General features: G+C 40.2%; 1 protein-coding gene across 3 annotated transcripts in view; it reads right to left on the bottom strand.

Moving 5' to 3' along the window:
* Positions 1-17,579, bottom strand: part of ITGA11 (integrin subunit alpha 11) — a 245,237-nt gene that overhangs the window by 103,963 nt on the left and 123,695 nt on the right. For all 3 annotated transcript variants that reach the window (XM_053718501.1, XM_053718502.1, XM_053718503.1), the window contains one exon: positions 3,437-3,640. In XM_053718501.1, the coding sequence (XP_053574476.1) occupies positions 3,437-3,640 (204 nt within the window). The remainder of the gene's footprint in view (positions 1-3,436; positions 3,641-17,579) is intronic.

The following is a 17,579-nucleotide window of genomic DNA, read 5'->3' as shown; positions in this document are numbered from 1 at the left end:
TAAACACACTTTTTATTTCATGATTCAGATAGAGCAGCAGTTTTAAGCAACTTTCTAATTTACTCCTTTTATCAAATTTTCTTCATTCTCTTGGTATCTTTATTTGAAAAGCAAGAATGTAAGTTTAGAAGCCGGCCCATTTTTAGTGAACAACCTAGGTTGTCCTTGCTGATTGGTGGATACATTCACCCACCAATAAACAAGTGCTGTCCATTGTACTGAACCAATTTGGCCAATTTGCTGACTCCTTAGGTGTCTTCTTTTTCAAATAACGATAGCAAGAGAATGAAGAAAAAATGATAAAAGGGGTAAATTTGAAAGTTGCTTAAAATTGCATGATCAATCTGAATCACACACACAAAAATTGGGTTCAGTGTCCCTTTAAGACACTTTTAAATTCATTTCCAATTTAAGATGTGCTTCATTCTCTTAGTATCCTTGTTGAAAAAGAATACACACATATCATACACTAGTGGGAGCTAGCTGCTAATTGGTGCCTGCACACATTTGTCTCTTGTGATTGGCTAACTAGATGTTTTCAACTAGCTGCTAGTAGTGCAATGCTGCTCCATCAGCAAAGGATAGCAAGAGAATAAAGCAAATTTGGAAATTGCAAAAGTTGTTTAAAATTGTATGTTCTATCCAAATCATGAAAGACTTAAATTAAGGGGAAAGGGGGTAAAATAAACACTAAAAGTATTTTGCAAAGTCTTTTTTACTACACTTTAACATTGTATATTGTTATCTCAAAGAATTTTCTGTTCCTTTAACTTATTTATTATTTTAACATAATAGTGCTAAATATGAAAACACATTTTCTTAACTAGGGGTTGATTCATTTATTTAAAATTTAGAAGCCAACAAGCATATTGAGGAGCCAAAAACTATTTTTTAGGAGCTGCACAGCATCATAAATCTAATCTTTATATATAAGTTGGTAGTTGAACTACTGCTTATTAGCCAATGAGCAATCGGTCCATTACGCCCAATTTTACTCAGACAAGCACTTCCTGTTGGCTTCAAAATATAAATAAACAGCTTTAAATTAAAGGCACAGTAAAGTAAAAATCTAACTTGGATCTGAGAGAGCATGCAATTTTAAGAAACAATACAATTTACTTCTATTATCAAATTGGCCTTGCTCCCTTGGTATATGAGCCCCGGAGGAGAGGGTTGACAGAGGGGCATGTGACCCCTATCCGAGGCAAATGGAGCAGGCTGGTGGGATACGTGGAGCCTGTAGGGAGTCCGGTATTTAGGGCAGACACGGAAGTTGTTCTTCCTCTTGTGTCCCTGCAATCGCAAGGCGAAGTCCCCTCCCTGTAATTTAGGTAGATTGGTACCTCCCTAAAGAGGCGGGAGAGTTGTTTGGGGGGATGTACCTGGTGGGAAGCCGGTGGAAGGTTCACCTCTGGGGCAAGCGCCTCATGTGTTTGCATCAGGTAAATATGTTTACAAGTTATTGAATTCTATTGAATTTATAAGTTATATATTTATTAAATAATTTAATAAATGTGGGCTGCGGTCTTTACACCCTCTTCTCTTGTGTGTCGTATACTTTATTGTGCGAAATTCATGCCTTATATGGGGGTCACTATTTTTGAAGAGTAAATCTTATAGGAGATCAAGAGCGTGCATGTACATTAAGCATTTTATGGCAGCAGTGTTTGCAATGTTTTAGTAATATTATACAGCAAACACTGCTGTCCAATAGTGGACCTACACAATAGAGGGCACTGATGCAAAGGTGGTAGGCAATAGCAATAATATAGATTGATAGATAAATAGATAGATAGACAGATAGATCTGCAACCTGCACTAATAAAAGTCTCCCCAGCATTAGGATTGTACACATTCTGCACACATCTATATATAGGGGCCTATCTATAAAGCTCTGTACGGCGCTTGAGGGCCCGTGTTTCTGGCGAGCCTCCAGGAAAACCGCTGCTCCATAACCCTGTCTGCCTGCTCTGATGAGGTGGACAGGAATCGCTGCAATTCAACCCGATCGAGTACGATCGGGTTGATTAACACCCCCCTGCTGGTGGCCGATTGGCCGCGAGTCTGCAGGGGGCGGCATTGCACCAGCAGCTCTTGTGAGCTGCTGGTGCAATGCTGAATACGGAGAGCATATTGCTCTCCGCATTCAGCGATGTCTGTCGGACCTGATCCGCACTGTCGGATCAGGTCCGACAGACATTTGTTAAATAGGCCTCATAGACTGGCTGTTATGGGCCCCAAAAGCACTTGGGCCCTGGTGCCACTGCACCTACTACACCTTCTGCACCAATCGTAGTTTGCTCCTGCTGTTGCCATGGAATGCTAGATACACCCCTGACCTCCTATGCACCTAATTTTACTCTTCAGCAAAGGACACAATGGGAACAAAGCAAATTTGATAATAGAAGAAAAGTGGATTTTTTTTTTAAATTGCATGCTCTGAATGAATCATGAAACATTGCTATTTACTTTACTGTCCCTTTAATCTCTTTAATGCAAATATATATGTAACATATTTAAATAGTGCTTTCTCATAAAGGTGATAGAATTTTTTAGAGTTTCTGGTGCATTTAAAGGGATATGAAACCCAAACATTTTCTTTTGTGATTCAGACAATGCATACAATTTAAAAAAAAAGTTTCCAATTTACTTCTATCATAAAATTTGCTTTGTTCTTGTGGTATTCTTTGTTGAAGAGATGCCTAGGTACAGTAGATGTTTGGAGCACTACATAGCAGGAAATAGTGCTACCATCTAGTACTCTTTCAAATGGAGGATACTCCTGCAAAACTGCTGCCATTTACTGCTGCAGACATGTGCACGCTCCTGAGCTTACGTCCCTGCTTTTCAACAAAAGATACCAAGAGAACAAAGAAAATTTGATAATAGAAGTAAATTTGAATATTGTTAAAAAAAATGCATGCTCTGAATGATAAAAGCAATGTTTTATATGTAAAAAGTGTTTATTTCTAATTGTTTAATTACCAATCAGGTGGTGTTTGTGTTGGTATTTATATTTAATGAGCATCGGAGAAAAGCATATAAAATACATGGATGTGTTTATTTACAAAAAGAATTGGGTAAACATTATCAAAAAATAATAAAAAATTGAATACAGATAAAAAAATGTTCTTTAATATTTTAAATGAGTATGCGTACAATTTAATAATCCCTGGAGATAATCCATGCAAATAGCTACAATATGCCATGAAAAAGGCCAAATTAGAGGTCAAGACTATTGATACAGCATTTCACAGGAGGTTGTCATAACGGTTGCAGGGTCAGGGATCTGATTTGGGTAAGAGGCTAACCTTAGGGCCAGGTCTGAGACTGACACCCCGGGTCACTTCATGGTGTTATTTTGACTCGACTCACAAAAACTTGACCTAGGAAATTACTGGTCCTTGCATTTTATTTTAATGACTGCATGAGTTACCTGTTTATGTCGTTTCAGAATATTCTTTTTCATGCCATGAAAGATGTAAATAGCTCCCTTGTGCTCATCCTCTAGGGGAGACCCAATTACTACATCATTGTATGAATCCTGGTTGAGATCCGGCACAGCGACAATAGAGGATCCAAAGCGTGAGTTCTGGGAGCTGTCCGAATCTCGCAGGACTCCGTCATGAACAAACCGTCTCTAGAAACACATCAACAAGTCTGAGTTACACTGTAAGAAGGAGGTACTTATATTTACAGCATACTCAGATTTATGACAAAAATGATATATTTACATGTTTTGTTTTACAAAGTTCTACTATAACAAGTACACAAGTATTTACATAACTAAAATGGGCCAGAAAACTTGACCCCAGTCTAAAATCTCAAAAGAAGAGAGCATAAAGGACTATTGAATACAGTAGAATTCCATAACTAACAAATGCATAATAAAAATAAATTTCAATAGATAAAGAAAGTGATATTCCTTATGGCACTTATGCTACCATTGTCATTGAGGATTTTATCAAAGGACAGGGTAAAATGAAATAGGTCAGACAAAGCAGTCACAGACTGTTTGCCCTCTTTCCCCATTCTGAGGCTACACAACACAGTACTAGTTCTTTTTAACCTACGTAAAAAAAATATGGGCATTAAACACAAAGAGACAGATTACAAGTGGAGCGGTATTTTGTGTTTCCACTATATCGATAACTCTGCTAGAATTAAGATTTTTGCGCTAGGGTTGCACTGGCATTACAAGTTGAAAGTAAAAGGTTTTTGCTATAGCGGAAACCCGACTAGAGCAAAAATCCAAACTAAAAATAGTCCTTTGTGTGTTCATGTATTCCCCCATAGAAGTCAACGGAGGAAAAATAAACACCAAACTCTCACGCAAACACCATCACATATTCTCATTAGCTCTAATCCGACATGAAAGTATGAATATTTCATCTTCCAATGTTCTTTACGTAACGGAATATGTTCTATAATTCATAATCAAATATTTCTACATATATCTGATGTTTTTTTAAACAAATATAAATGTATCATGAAGTAGTAGGCTGCTCCACGGCTTGTGAAATCCGGGCTGCTATCGGTGTCTGTGAAGAAAAAAACATAATTTATGCTTACCTGATAAATTTATTTCTCTTGTAGTGTATCCAGTCCACGGATCATCCATTACTTGTGGGATATTCTCCTTCCCAACAGGAAGTTGCAAGAGGATCACCCACAGCAGAGCTGCTATATAGCTCCTCCCCTCACTGCCATATCCAGTCATTCGACCGAAACAAGACGAGAAAGGAGAAACCATAGGGTGCAGCGGTGACTGTAGTTTAATTAAAATTTAGACCTGCCTTAAAAAGACAGGGCGGGCCGTGGACTGGATACACTAAAGAGAAATAAATTTATCAGGTAAGCATAAATTATGTTTTCTCTTGTTAAGTGTATCCAGTCCACGGATCATCCATTACTTGTGGGATACCAATACCAAAGCTAAAGTACACGGATGATGGGAGGGACAAGGCAGGAACTTAAAAGGAAGGAACCACTGCCTGTAGAACCTTTCTCCAAAAAAACAGCCTCCGAAGAAGCAAAAGTGTCAAATTTGTAAAATTTTGAAAAGGTGTGAAGCGAAGACCAAGTCGCAGCCTTGCAAATCTGTTCAACAGAGGCCTCATTTTTAAAGGCCCAGGTGGAAGCTACAGCTCTAGTAGAATGAGCTGTAATCCTTTCAGGGGGCTGCTGTCCAGCAGTCTCATAGGCTAAGCGTATTATGCTCTGAAGCCAAAAGGAGAGAGAGGTTGCCAAAGCTTTTTGACCTCTCCTCTGTCCAGAGTAAACGACAAACAGGGCAGATGTTTGACGAAAATCTTTAGTAGCCTGTAAGTAAAACTTCAAGGCACGGACTACGTCCAGATTATGCAAAAGACGTTCCTTCTTTGAAGAAGGATTAGGACACAATGATGGAACAACAAACTCTTGATTGATATTCCTGTTAGAAACTACCTTAGGTAAAAACCCAGGTTTGGTACGCAGAACTACCTTGTCTGAATGAAAAATCAGATAAGGAGAATCACAATGTAAGGCAGATAACTCAGAGACTCTTCGAGCCGAGGAAATAGCCATCAAAAACAGAACTTTCCAAGATAAAAGTTTAATATCAATGGAATGAAGGGGTTCAAACGGAACTCCCTGAAGAACTTTAAGAACCAAGTTTAAGCTCCACGGGGGAGCAACAGTTTTAAACACAGGCTTAATCCTAACCAAAGCCTGACAAAATGCCTGGACGTCTGGAACTTCTGCCAGACGCTTGTGCAAAAGAATAGATAGAGCAGAGATCTGTCCTTTTAAAGAACTAGCTGATAAGCCTTTGTCCAAACCCTCTTGGAGAAAGGATAATATCCTAGGAATCCTAACCTTACTCCATGAGTAACTCTTGGATTCACACCAATAAAGATATTTACGCCATATCTTATGGTAGATTTTCCTGGTGACAGGCTTCCGAGCCTGTATTAAGGTATCAATGACTGACTCGGAGAAGCCACGCCTTGATAGAATCAAGCGTTCAATCTCCATGCAGTCAGTCTCAGAGAAATTAGATTTGGATGATTGAAAGGACCTTGTATTAGAAGGTCCTGCCTCAGAGGCAGAGTCCATGGTGGAAGAGATGACATGTCCACTAGGTCTGCATACCAGGTCCTGCGTGGCCACGCAGGCGCTATCATAATCACAGATGCTCTCTCCTGTTTGATTTTGGCAATCAGTCGAGGGAGCAGAGGAAACGGTGGAAACACATAGGCCAGGTTGAAGAACCAAGGAGCTGCTAGAGCATCTATCAGCGTTGCTCCCGGGTCCCTGGACCTGGATCCGTAACAAGGAAGCTTGGCGTTCTGGCGAGACGCCATGAGATCCAGTTCTGGTTTGCCTCAACGATGGACCAGTTGAGCAAACACCTCCGGATGGAGTTCCCACTCCCCCGGATGAAAAGTCTGACAACTTAGAAAATCCGCCTCCCAGTTCTCTACGCCTGGGATGTGGATCGCTGACAGGTGGCAAGAGTGAGACTCTGCCCAGCGAATTATCTTTGAGACTTCTAACATCGCTAGGGAACTCCTGGTTCCCCCTTGATGGTTGATGTAAGCCACAGTCGTGATGTTGTCCGATTGAAATCTGATGAACCTCAGTGTTGCTAACTGAGGCCAAGCTAGAAGAGCCTTGAATATTGCTCTTAACTCCAGAATATTTATTGGGAGGAGTTTCTCCTCCTGAGTCCACGATCCCTGAGCCTTCAGGGAGTTCCAGACTGCGCCCCAACCTAGAAGGCTGGCATCTGTTGTTACAATCGTCCAATCTGGCCTGCGAAAGGTCATACCCTTGGACAGATGGACCCGAGAAAGCCACCAGAGAAGAGAATCTCTGGTCTCTTGATCCAGATTTAGTAGAGGGGACAAATCTGAGTAATCCCCATTCCACTGACTTAGCATGCATAATTGCAGCGGTCTGAGATGCAGGCGCGCAAATGTCACTATGTCCATTGCCGCTACCATTAAACCAATTACTTCCATGCACTGAGCCACTGACGGGCGTGGAATGGAATGAAGGACACGGCAAGCATTTAGAAGTTTTGATAACCTGGACTCCGTCAGGTAAATTTTCATCTCTACAGAATCTATTAGAGTCCCTAGGAAGGAGACTCTTGTGAGTGGTGATAGAGAACTCTTTTCCACGTTCACTTTCCACCCATGCAACCTCAGAAATGCCAGAACTATCTCTGTATGAGACTTGGCAATTTGAAAGCTTGACGCCTGTATCAGGATGTCGTCTAGATACGGAGCCACCGCTATGCCTCGCGGTCTTAGAACCGCCAGAAGTGAGCCCAGAACCTTTGTAAAAATTCTCGGGGCAGTGGCCAACCCGAAGGGAAGAGCTACAAATTGGTAATGCCTGTCTAGAAAGGCAAACCTTAGGAACCGATGATGATCTTTGTGAATCGGTATGTGAAGGTAGGCATCCTTTAAGTCCACTGTGGTCATGTACTGACCCTCTTGGATCATGGGTAGGATGGTCCGAATAGTTTCCATTTTGAATGATGGAACTCTGAGGAATTTGTTTAAGATCTTTAGATCCAAGATTGGTCTGAAGGTTCCCTCTTTCTTGGGAACCACAAACAGATTTGAATAAAATCCCTGTCCTTGATCCGTCCGTGGAACTGGATGGATCACTCCCATTACTAAGAGGTCTTGCACACAGCTTAGGAATGCCTCTTTCTTTATCTGGTTTGCTGATAACCTTGAAAGATGAAATCTCCCTTGTGGAGGAGAAGCTTTGAAGTCCAGAAGATATCCCTGAGATATGATCTCCAACGCCCAGGGATCCTGAACATCTCTTGCCCACGCCTGGGCGAAGAGAGAAAGTCTGCCCCCCACTAGATCTGTTTCCGGATAGGGGGCCGTTCCTTCATGCTGTCTTGGGGGCAGCAGCAGGCTTTCTGGCCTGCTTGCCCTTGTTCCAGGACTGGTTAGGTTTCCAGGCCTGTCTGGAATGAGCAACAGTTCTCTCTTGTTTTGAAGCGGAGGAAGTTGATGCTGCTTCTGCCTTGAAATTTTGAAAGGCACGAAAATTAGACTGTTTGGCCTTTGATTTGGCCCTGTCCTGAGGAAGGGTATGACCCTTGCCTCCAGTAATGTCAGCAATAATTTCCTTCAAGCCAGGCCCGAATAAGGTCTGCCCCTTGAAAGGAATGTTGAGTAATTTAGACTTTGAAGTCACGTCAGCTGACCAGGATTTAAGCCATAGCGCCCTACGCGCCTGGATGGCGAATCCGGAATTCTTAGCCGTTAGTTTAGTCAAATGAACAATGGCATCAGAAACAAATGAGTTAGCTAGCTTAAGCGTTCTAAGCTTGTCAATAATTTCATTCAATGGAGCTGTCTGGATGGCCTCTTCCAGGGCCTCAAACCAGAATGCCGCCGCAGCAGTGACAGGCGCAATGCATGCAAGGGGCTGTAAAATAAAACCTTGTTGAATAAACATTTTCTTAAGGTAACCCTCCAATTTTTTATCCTTTGGATCTGAAAAAGCACAACTGTCCTCAACCGGGATAGTGGTACGCTTTGCTAAAGTAGAAACTGCTCCCTCCACCTTAGGGACCGTCTGCCATAAGTCCCGTGTAGTGGCGTCTATTGGAAACATTTTTCTAAATATAAGAGGTGGGGAAAAGGGCACACCGGGTCTATCCCACTCCTTGCTAATAATTTCTGTAAGCCTTTTAGGTATAGGAAAAACGTCAGTACCCACCGGCACCGCATAGTATCTATCCAGCCTACACAATTTCTCTGGAATTGCAACTGTGTTACAGTCATTCAGAGCAGCTAATACCTCCCCAAGCAATACACGGAGGTTCTCAAGCTTAAATTTAAAATTAGAAATCTCTGAATCAGGTTTCCCCGAGTCAGAGATGTCACCCACAGACTGAAGCTCTCCGTCCTCATGTTCTGCATACTGTGACGCAGTATCAGACATGGCTCTAACAGCATTTGCGTGCTCTGTATCTCTCCTAACCCCAGAGCTATCACGCTTGCCTCTTAATTCAGGCAATCTAGATAATACCTCTGACAGGGTATTATTCATGATTGCAGCCATGTCCTGCAAGGTAATCGCTATGGGCGTCCCTGATGTAATTGGCGCCATATTAGCGTGCGTCCCCTGAGCGGGAGGCGAAGGGTCTGACACGTGGGGAGAGTTAGTCGGCATAACTTCCCCCTCGACAGAACCCTCTGGTGATAATTCTTTTATAGATAAAGACTGATCTTTACTGTTTAAGGTGAAATCAATACATTTAGTACACATTCTCCTATGGGGCTCCACCATGGCTTTCAAACATAATGAACAAGTAGGTTCCTCTGTGTCAGACATGTTTAAACAGACTAGCAATGAGACTAGCAAGCTTGGAAAACACTTTAAAACAAGTTTACAAGCAATATAAAAAACGTTACTGCGCCTTTAAGAAACACAAATTTTCCCAAATTTTGAAATAAGAGTGAAAAAATGCAGTTACTCTAACTAAATTTTTACAGTGTATGTAATAAGTTAGCAGAGCATTGCACCCACTTGCAAATGGATGATTAACCCCTTAATACCAAAAACGGAATAACAAATGACAAAAACGTTTTTTAAACAGCTGTACTGTGGCTTTTTACCTCCCTCAATACGACTTTTGAAGCCTTTTGAGCCCTTCAGAGAAGTCCTGGATCATGCAGGAAGAAGCTGGATGTCTGTGTCTGTAATTTTTGCTGTGCAAAAAAACGCCAAAATAGGCCCCTCCCACTCATATTACAACAGTGGGAAGCCTCAGGGAACTGTTTCTAGGCAAAATTCAAGCCAGCCATGTGGAAAAAACTAGGCCCCAATAAGTTTTATCACCAAACATATGTAAAAAACGATTAAACATGTCAGCAAACGTTTTAAAATACACTTTTATAAGAGTATGTATCTCTATTAATAAAGCCTGATACCAGTCGCTATCACTGCATTTAAGGCTTTACTTACATTAATCCGGTATCAGCAGCATTTTCTAGCAAATTCCATTCCCTAGAAAAATATTTTAACTGCACATACCTTATTACAGGAAAACCTGCACGCTATTCCCCCTCTGAAGTTACCTCACTCCTCAGAATATGTGAGAACAGCAAAGGATCTTAGTTACTTCTGCTAAGATCATAGAAAACGCAGGCAGATTCTTCTTCTAAAGACTGCCTGAGATAAACAGTACACTCCGGTACCATTTAAAAATAACAAACTTTTGATTGAAGAAATAAACTAAGTATAAAACACCACAGTCCTCTTACGACCTCCATCTTAGTTGAGAGTTGCAAGAGAATGACTGGATATGGCAGTGAGGGGAGGAGCTATATAGCAGCTCTGCTGTGGGTGATCCTCTTGCAACTTCCTGTTGGGAAGGAGAATATTCCACAAGTAATGGATGATCCGTGGACTGGATACACTTAACAAGAGAAATCAGAATCGTCTCACCTTCTCTAGGTCTATCCGATCCCTTCGTCTTACCCCGGTCACTTTATGTACTCCGCTCGCAATCTCCCCACTTGTCCGTGGATCCTCCGTTGGCGTCTGACATCACTCCCACGTGACTATTCGTGACCAATCACTGGGTAGACTGGACGGGCTAGTATCGATCCGTATTCCTCACTACTTACACCGGTTCTGGCAGCTAGATGAACGTTTACCTTCCCGGGGCTCCAACGGGTGGGCTGATATGCCCTGTCACAGCAAACAACGGCCCTCTCCTCGGCCGGAAATGTATCCAATAATGAAAAAGAGTGCTGCTTTCAATAAAATCCTTCTTTATTATAACATAATAAAAACTTGGTAGCTCACGTGCATTAACAAGTGTGGTAAAACATGTAAATGTCACAAACAGGCCAGTCTGACGCGTTTCGGCTGATGTGCCTTATTCATAGACTCAATTTGTTAATTTCACCTGTGGAGCTTTGTACACTCCCTCACAATCTGATTGGAAACCTGTAAATGTGACCTCTCCTCCCCTCTTACCGAACATTAAGTGTATACGACCCACAACCTATTATCCTAATAAGCTTGAAATATTATTAAGTCGTTCAATTGTCAATGTACAATATTATTCAAATATAATATCTCTTAATCTGAGTTTACATTGGTGGCGGAATCATCCCGACAATGCTAGCTACAACTGTATATTTATATCGCCATCTGTGAAACAAACTCATCATGCATTATCATTCTATCCGCACTATTTGCAATTCAAAAACTTGTTGCTATACTGTGCTACTATGTTAAAAATGGCTATTAGAGTCTACTTGATGTCTGTTCTCTTTGTTTCCATCTCTATCGGGTGGCATTGTATATAAGCTTAATATGGAAAAAGCGCTCCAATATACAATTGTATGAAAAAAGTATTGTTATCTACTGTCAACATTTCGCTATTCTGTGATAACAGTAGCCTGGTTAAACAGCTATTCTAGCTGCTATTCCATACTCAATAATAAGACAAGTCTATCTAACCTTTACTTATATAATCACTATGTGGGATTATATTACTTTCCTTCTCTCATATATTGTATGTCATTCACATTTGACAGGAGTTACAATATAGTAGTTGACCTATCCTTTGTTGAAGAGCATTTTAATCATTTTATAAAAAGATATATATATATGTATACATGGTATATTACTCAAATGTGTGACTTAGATAGTTATTAAATACATAATCCGGACTGGTCTCTGATATATTTTCTCATATTCCTACTAACTAGATGTCATTAAATGTTTTGACACATCAAAAATTGCAAATGTCATAAACTTGTCAGTACTTATTCCTTTCCCAGAAATTAATGATATCATCCTCAATGTTCATACCTGCTGGACTGCGGGTATTGAGGGTAAAAATCCAATATGCCTCTCTGTGAAACAGCTCCTGTACCCTGTTACCCCCTCTAGTTCAAGTAGGCTCTAATAGCCATTTTTAACATAGTAGCACAGTATAGCAACAAGTTTTTTAATTGCAAATAGTGCGGATAGAATGTTAATGCATGATGAGTTTGTTTCACAGATGGCGATATAAATATATAGTTGTAGCTAGCATTGTTGGGTTGATTCTAGAGCTGCGCATCTTCACCTGTCTCACGATTCGATTCGATTACGATTATCATCGTAACGATTCGATACGATTCGATTCTACGATGCATCGCGATGCATCACGATTACTGCACTATTTCTGCCCAATTTTTAAATTTTTCAGAAAAAAAAATTCAAGAAGTCAAAGTATTGAAATAAACTCTTTTTTTATTTTATTAGCTCAAAAAAGGACACTCTTCCTGTGGCAAAGTCTGAACACAGCAGACAACAACAGTTTATAGAACAGTAAATACTAAATGGCAATTGTTGTATTGGTTTGGAAACAATATTATGGCATCAAACTGTAGTTACAGAGTACGTAGTGTAAAAAGTGCAATGCTCACAGTGTACTTCTTCAGTAAAAGAAAATATTTAAATGTATATATTATATATAGTAAGTAGTACTCTATACACTTGTAAAGAAACATGAACAACAAATAAATGTCTAACCTATCTATGTTGGTTTTAATTTAATTTCTTTACTTACTTAGTAATAATAATATAATAATAGACATTAAATTAAAACCAAAATAGATAGGTTAAGCTTAAGTTACCACCATAATACCTTATTTGTGTGAAAATTGTCCTCAGAAAACAAAACATAAATCCCTTATAGGTACAAAATTACAGGTGCAGTCCACTGTGCCTTCATGACTGTCAATTTGTGGCAAACAAACATCACGTGAAGAATCTGGAACACAACACACAGCACAGAGTGTGCACACAACACACATGTGATTGTGACATATACAATTAGTTTACACAGTTACAGTAGTACTAGAGACATTTAAAACAAGTAGCATTGAACTGAACTACTATAACTACAGTTTCTTCTTGATGATGATTATATTATCTTTATGGGATCACAAATATAATTAGTTAGCTATTTGTTACTGTTAAAGCAGTACTACACACAACTGAACAGTGACTGAGTCTGTCACTGAACAGTACACAGCAGTCACACACAAACAAACAATACATAAAAAAGGACACAGACATCAAGGAGTAAATCATGGGGAAGAAAGGGTGGCACGCCACTCACCTGAGGTGTGTGTGTGCTTTATTTTTGTATTGTGCTGTTGTGTGTGGCACTGTGTGCTGTGTGTGCTGTACTGTCTGTAGTGTACAGTATATTTGTGATCCAATAAAGATTTACTCAAGGTTTACTCAAGGCTTTTCCTTCCCCTATAGTGGTTTGGCTTCAGTCTCACTCTCTGCATAGTGCACTCATAGACAGTTAGACAGTCACACTCACTAGACACTCAGACACTAGAGACACAGTGGGACACACACACAAACAAAAACATTCAAAGGCACCACAGCCAGTCAGCCACAGTCACACTCACACTCATAGACACTTAGACACTGGGACAGACACACAATCACATACAAACAAAAACATTCAAAGGCAGTTAATACACTCATCTCACACACACTCATAGAGAATGAGATACATACAAACTTTTCAAACTGGCACTCGCTCACTCACTCACTCACAGACACACTCACACACTCATAAAGAGACAGTTAGACACTGCAGTACACACATTGTTATTGTTAACTGGTTGGTTATATTCGGTTAACCCCTACAGATCTGCCTGGGAGTGGGTGGGATGGCATTTGGGATTGGGATCATAAACAAAAACATATGATATCTTTCTTAAAGGGTCTATTTAAAATAGACAATTTTTAGTGTGAATGAATAATATTAATAATCCCTTATGCAGTGTGCACTATGCACTCACTGCATTGCAAACAATACAGGGGTGTGCTGTAAACAATAGCACAACATCTACAAAACAGAGCACTTCCTGATTGGCAAACATCACAGTAACAATAGAAGTAGTAATAGACATTATACAACAAGTAGCATTGAACTACTAGATTTACTAACTTTGATTATCTTTATGGGATCACAAATATATTGTTACACAACACACACACAGTCACAGTCACACACAGTCAAACAATACCAAAAAAACCACACATCATAAAAAGAGTGAATCATGGTGAAGGGTAACACTGACTGACACGCACACATGAGGTGTGTGCAGTTGTGTGTTGTTTCTTTTGTATTGTGTGTGTGACTGTGACAGAGTGACGTGGTCGGTCGTGTCGTGTAGTGTACTAGTATATTTTGTGATCCAACAAAGATTTACTCAAGGTTTTAAGCTTCATTTTTCAAAAAGCTATAAGCTATATAACAGTAACAAATATAAAATAACTTAACAGTAGTCTGCACTGGGCAGTGGGGCACACAGCACTTTCTTCTGGATGTGCCAAAAAACATTAAATATTAATATTATAAACCTGAATCACTACTCAGAATTATGGAATATGTAGGTTTTTCTGTAAGAACACTAGTTGATCCACATGCTCTGGTTTGAGGGTGCTTCTTTTTGCCGTTACCACATCTCCTGCAGTGGAGAAAACCCGCTCTGCAGACACGCTTGTACCTGGGATACACAAGTATCACTTTGACAAATGAGAGAGGAGGGGAAATATGACCTCATGTACATGCCACCATTTCAAAGGGTCTTCAGTGAGAGGCAGAGATGGGGCTTTACAATATTTCTCTATTTCCTCTTCAGCCTTGGCATAGGGGGTCTTGGGTTCTATTGTACCTTCAGTGTCAGTGAAAGACTGTCCCAGCAAAGTCATGAGAAGCGATGTGGACTTTATTTTGGGAGGAGAAGGGTTATCCTCCTCGATGGGTGATTCTTCTTCCAGAGTTTCTTTTCCCTCAGGCAGTGGCACTTCATCCACGTTTGTCCTCCTAGATGTAACTGTACTAGTACACTCAATCTGTGTTTGAACAAAAGAATAGAAAAAATAGCATTCATTATTACCTCGAGCAGCCAGCCAGCTAATGCTATGTGTGTGCTCAGAGAGACAGTAATGCATAAATAAATGCATGCAACAGCTCACATCTATTAGGAAGGACTCGGGAGTGGACGGAGGAGGAGGAAAGTTGACTGACTGTGGCGTTTTCAAACTGACTTATATAATAAACCTTGTACTCATTAAACTAGCTACTAATCAAGCTACTGCAGTGATAGCTAAGCCTATTTTGTATGGATGGTATGTTTTATGTTTGTTTTCAATTTATACATTTTTCAAGAAACATGATGCAATTAAAATTACCTCCAAGGATGCAGCCTCCTCAGTCACTCCTCTGTATATCTCCAATCTCTCCTCCTCTGTGAGAATAAAAGGCAGTCCCTTAAAACGAGGATCCAGGGCAGAGGCTGTATAAAGTATCTTCTTCTCTGCCTCACTGCTGTACCTCTTCAGGAGATCTGTTTTGATGGCATTCTTGATCTCATGGATCATGGGTGTGTCTCCCATGGTGTCTGTCATGTTCTGGAGCAGTTGTGCATTTAGAGGGGCAATGAGAGAAACAGTTGGATTGCGCTCTTCTGACATCAGTGTGGTTGCATCTTTCATTGGCTTTAATGCACTCACAGCATCCTCTGCATTTGACACATCTGTTTCGTTGAGAGTGCAGAGATCTGACTCACTTTTTCTGACTTCTGGAGACAACAATGTGGCACAGATTGCAGGTTGCTGATCTAGGAACCTCTCGACCATGTCATATGAGCTGTTCCACCTTGTTGTCACATCAGTTATCAGCTTATGATTCTTCAGGCCAAGACATTTCTGTTTTTCTTTCAGACAGTGGTTTGCTGTAGTGCTGCGGTGAAAAAATGTTGATATTCGTCGCACTCTGCCTAAAAGCCTGGAGAGCGTGGCCACTTTCAGCGCCCGCTGGGATGCGAGATTCAGTGTATGGGCGAAGCATTTTACATGAGGGAATTTTCCAACTTGAGCAGCAACAATCATGTTCGAAGCATTGTCGGTCACAAGCACTACAGATTTATCGGACAGCTGCCATTCTTCCACGACACGAGACAGTAGCTCCGCCAGATGAGAACCCGTGTGAGACTCATAAACTGCTCTCGTTTGCAGCACATGCGACAAGATCTTCCAGTCCTTGCTAATGTAATGTGCAGTTACTGTTACATAAGACTCCGTCGTGACTGAAGTCCATGAATCACACGTTAGTGCGACTCGACTGGCTTGGCTCATTGATGCAATTACCTGAGCTTTTGTTTCTTGGTAGAGTGCAGGTATAACGTTTTCTGTTAAGTGATTGCGTGACGGGATCTTATAACGTGGCTCTAGTGTCTTCAACAGGTTGCGAAACCCAAGGTTTTCCACAACAGAGTAAGGCCGTAGGTCCTTCGCTATGAAAGTTGCCACAGCTTTGGTTATTCTCTTCCCTTTTTCAGAGTTGGGTGGCAAAGTTGACAGCATTGCATCAATTCTTGGCTGATGAGCTTCAGCTAGTCTTGTTATTTCCTTGGCAGTGGCACTGGCGGCAGCGGCAGGGGTTAGCATCTCAGAGTGAAAACGTCTAACGTGATTTCTCAAGTTAGTAGTATTCCCTAGGTATTTAATTTTTGTGTGACAGGCTTTACAAACCGCGTGTGTCTTGTCCAATTCGTGCTTTCCAGTATGTTCATAAAATCCAAAATGTGCCCAGATGCTTGCTTTTAAAATGCTAGGTGCATTTTTTATCTCTCTATCTTTTTTGTCTACCTCTGTCATTTTAGCATGACATGTACATATGTGACGGATGATGTTGTTGTCAACGTCAAACTCTGTCAGTGTTAAAAAAAAAAGAAAAAACACTAAGTTCCAGTTGTCAAAATGTCAAGCCGCAAACGTAAAATCAACAAGTACTAGTAACTTCAACTACTTTGCCAATGCCATACATTTTGCGAACATAAATTTTAAAACAAATTGCATTGTGATCATTGCATGGGACATCACTCACTCACTGACACTGTAAGTTACTGTAATATATTACACACTTAAAGGTGCAATGAAACCCAAACATTTACTTTCATGATTCAGATAGAGAATACAATTTTAAATAAACATCATAACTAACTTCTATTATTTAATTTGCTTCATACTTCTCAGATATCGTTTGTTGATGACATATTAGCAATGCATTGCACAGCACACACATTACTTACTATATAATACTTTGTGCACAAGGAGGAGGCTATGCATTTCAACAAATGATAAGCAAATTATATAATAGGGAAAGTTGTTTAAAATTGCATGCACTTTCTTGAATTAATATATTATTAAAATATTAGAACTTCAGACCAGGCCATCCATCCATGTGAAAAACATGTAGATATAGATAGATACAGATTAGACTAATAGAGACATTAGACAATAATAGTATACTATATTTATTTATAATACATTTTTTATATATGCAATATTATTCAATAATGCAGCAATTAATTATGCAGCAGCCTGAGCCTCAGTCAGCTCAGCAGTATTAGTAGTACATACTACGTTAAGTAAATAAGGCAAGTATTTAATTGTACCCCTTATTGTGTAATAAATGTGATTGTGTACCCCTTATTGATTTGCTCTTTAAGTAA

Source organism: Bombina bombina, chromosome 6, assembly GCF_027579735.1.
Source record: "Bombina bombina isolate aBomBom1 chromosome 6, aBomBom1.pri, whole genome shotgun sequence".
Taxonomy (NCBI): Eukaryota; Metazoa; Chordata; class Amphibia; order Anura; family Bombinatoridae; genus Bombina; species Bombina bombina.
Note: the sequence above shows the minus strand (reverse complement) of the source record. Positions and strands in the feature narration are given on the sequence as shown.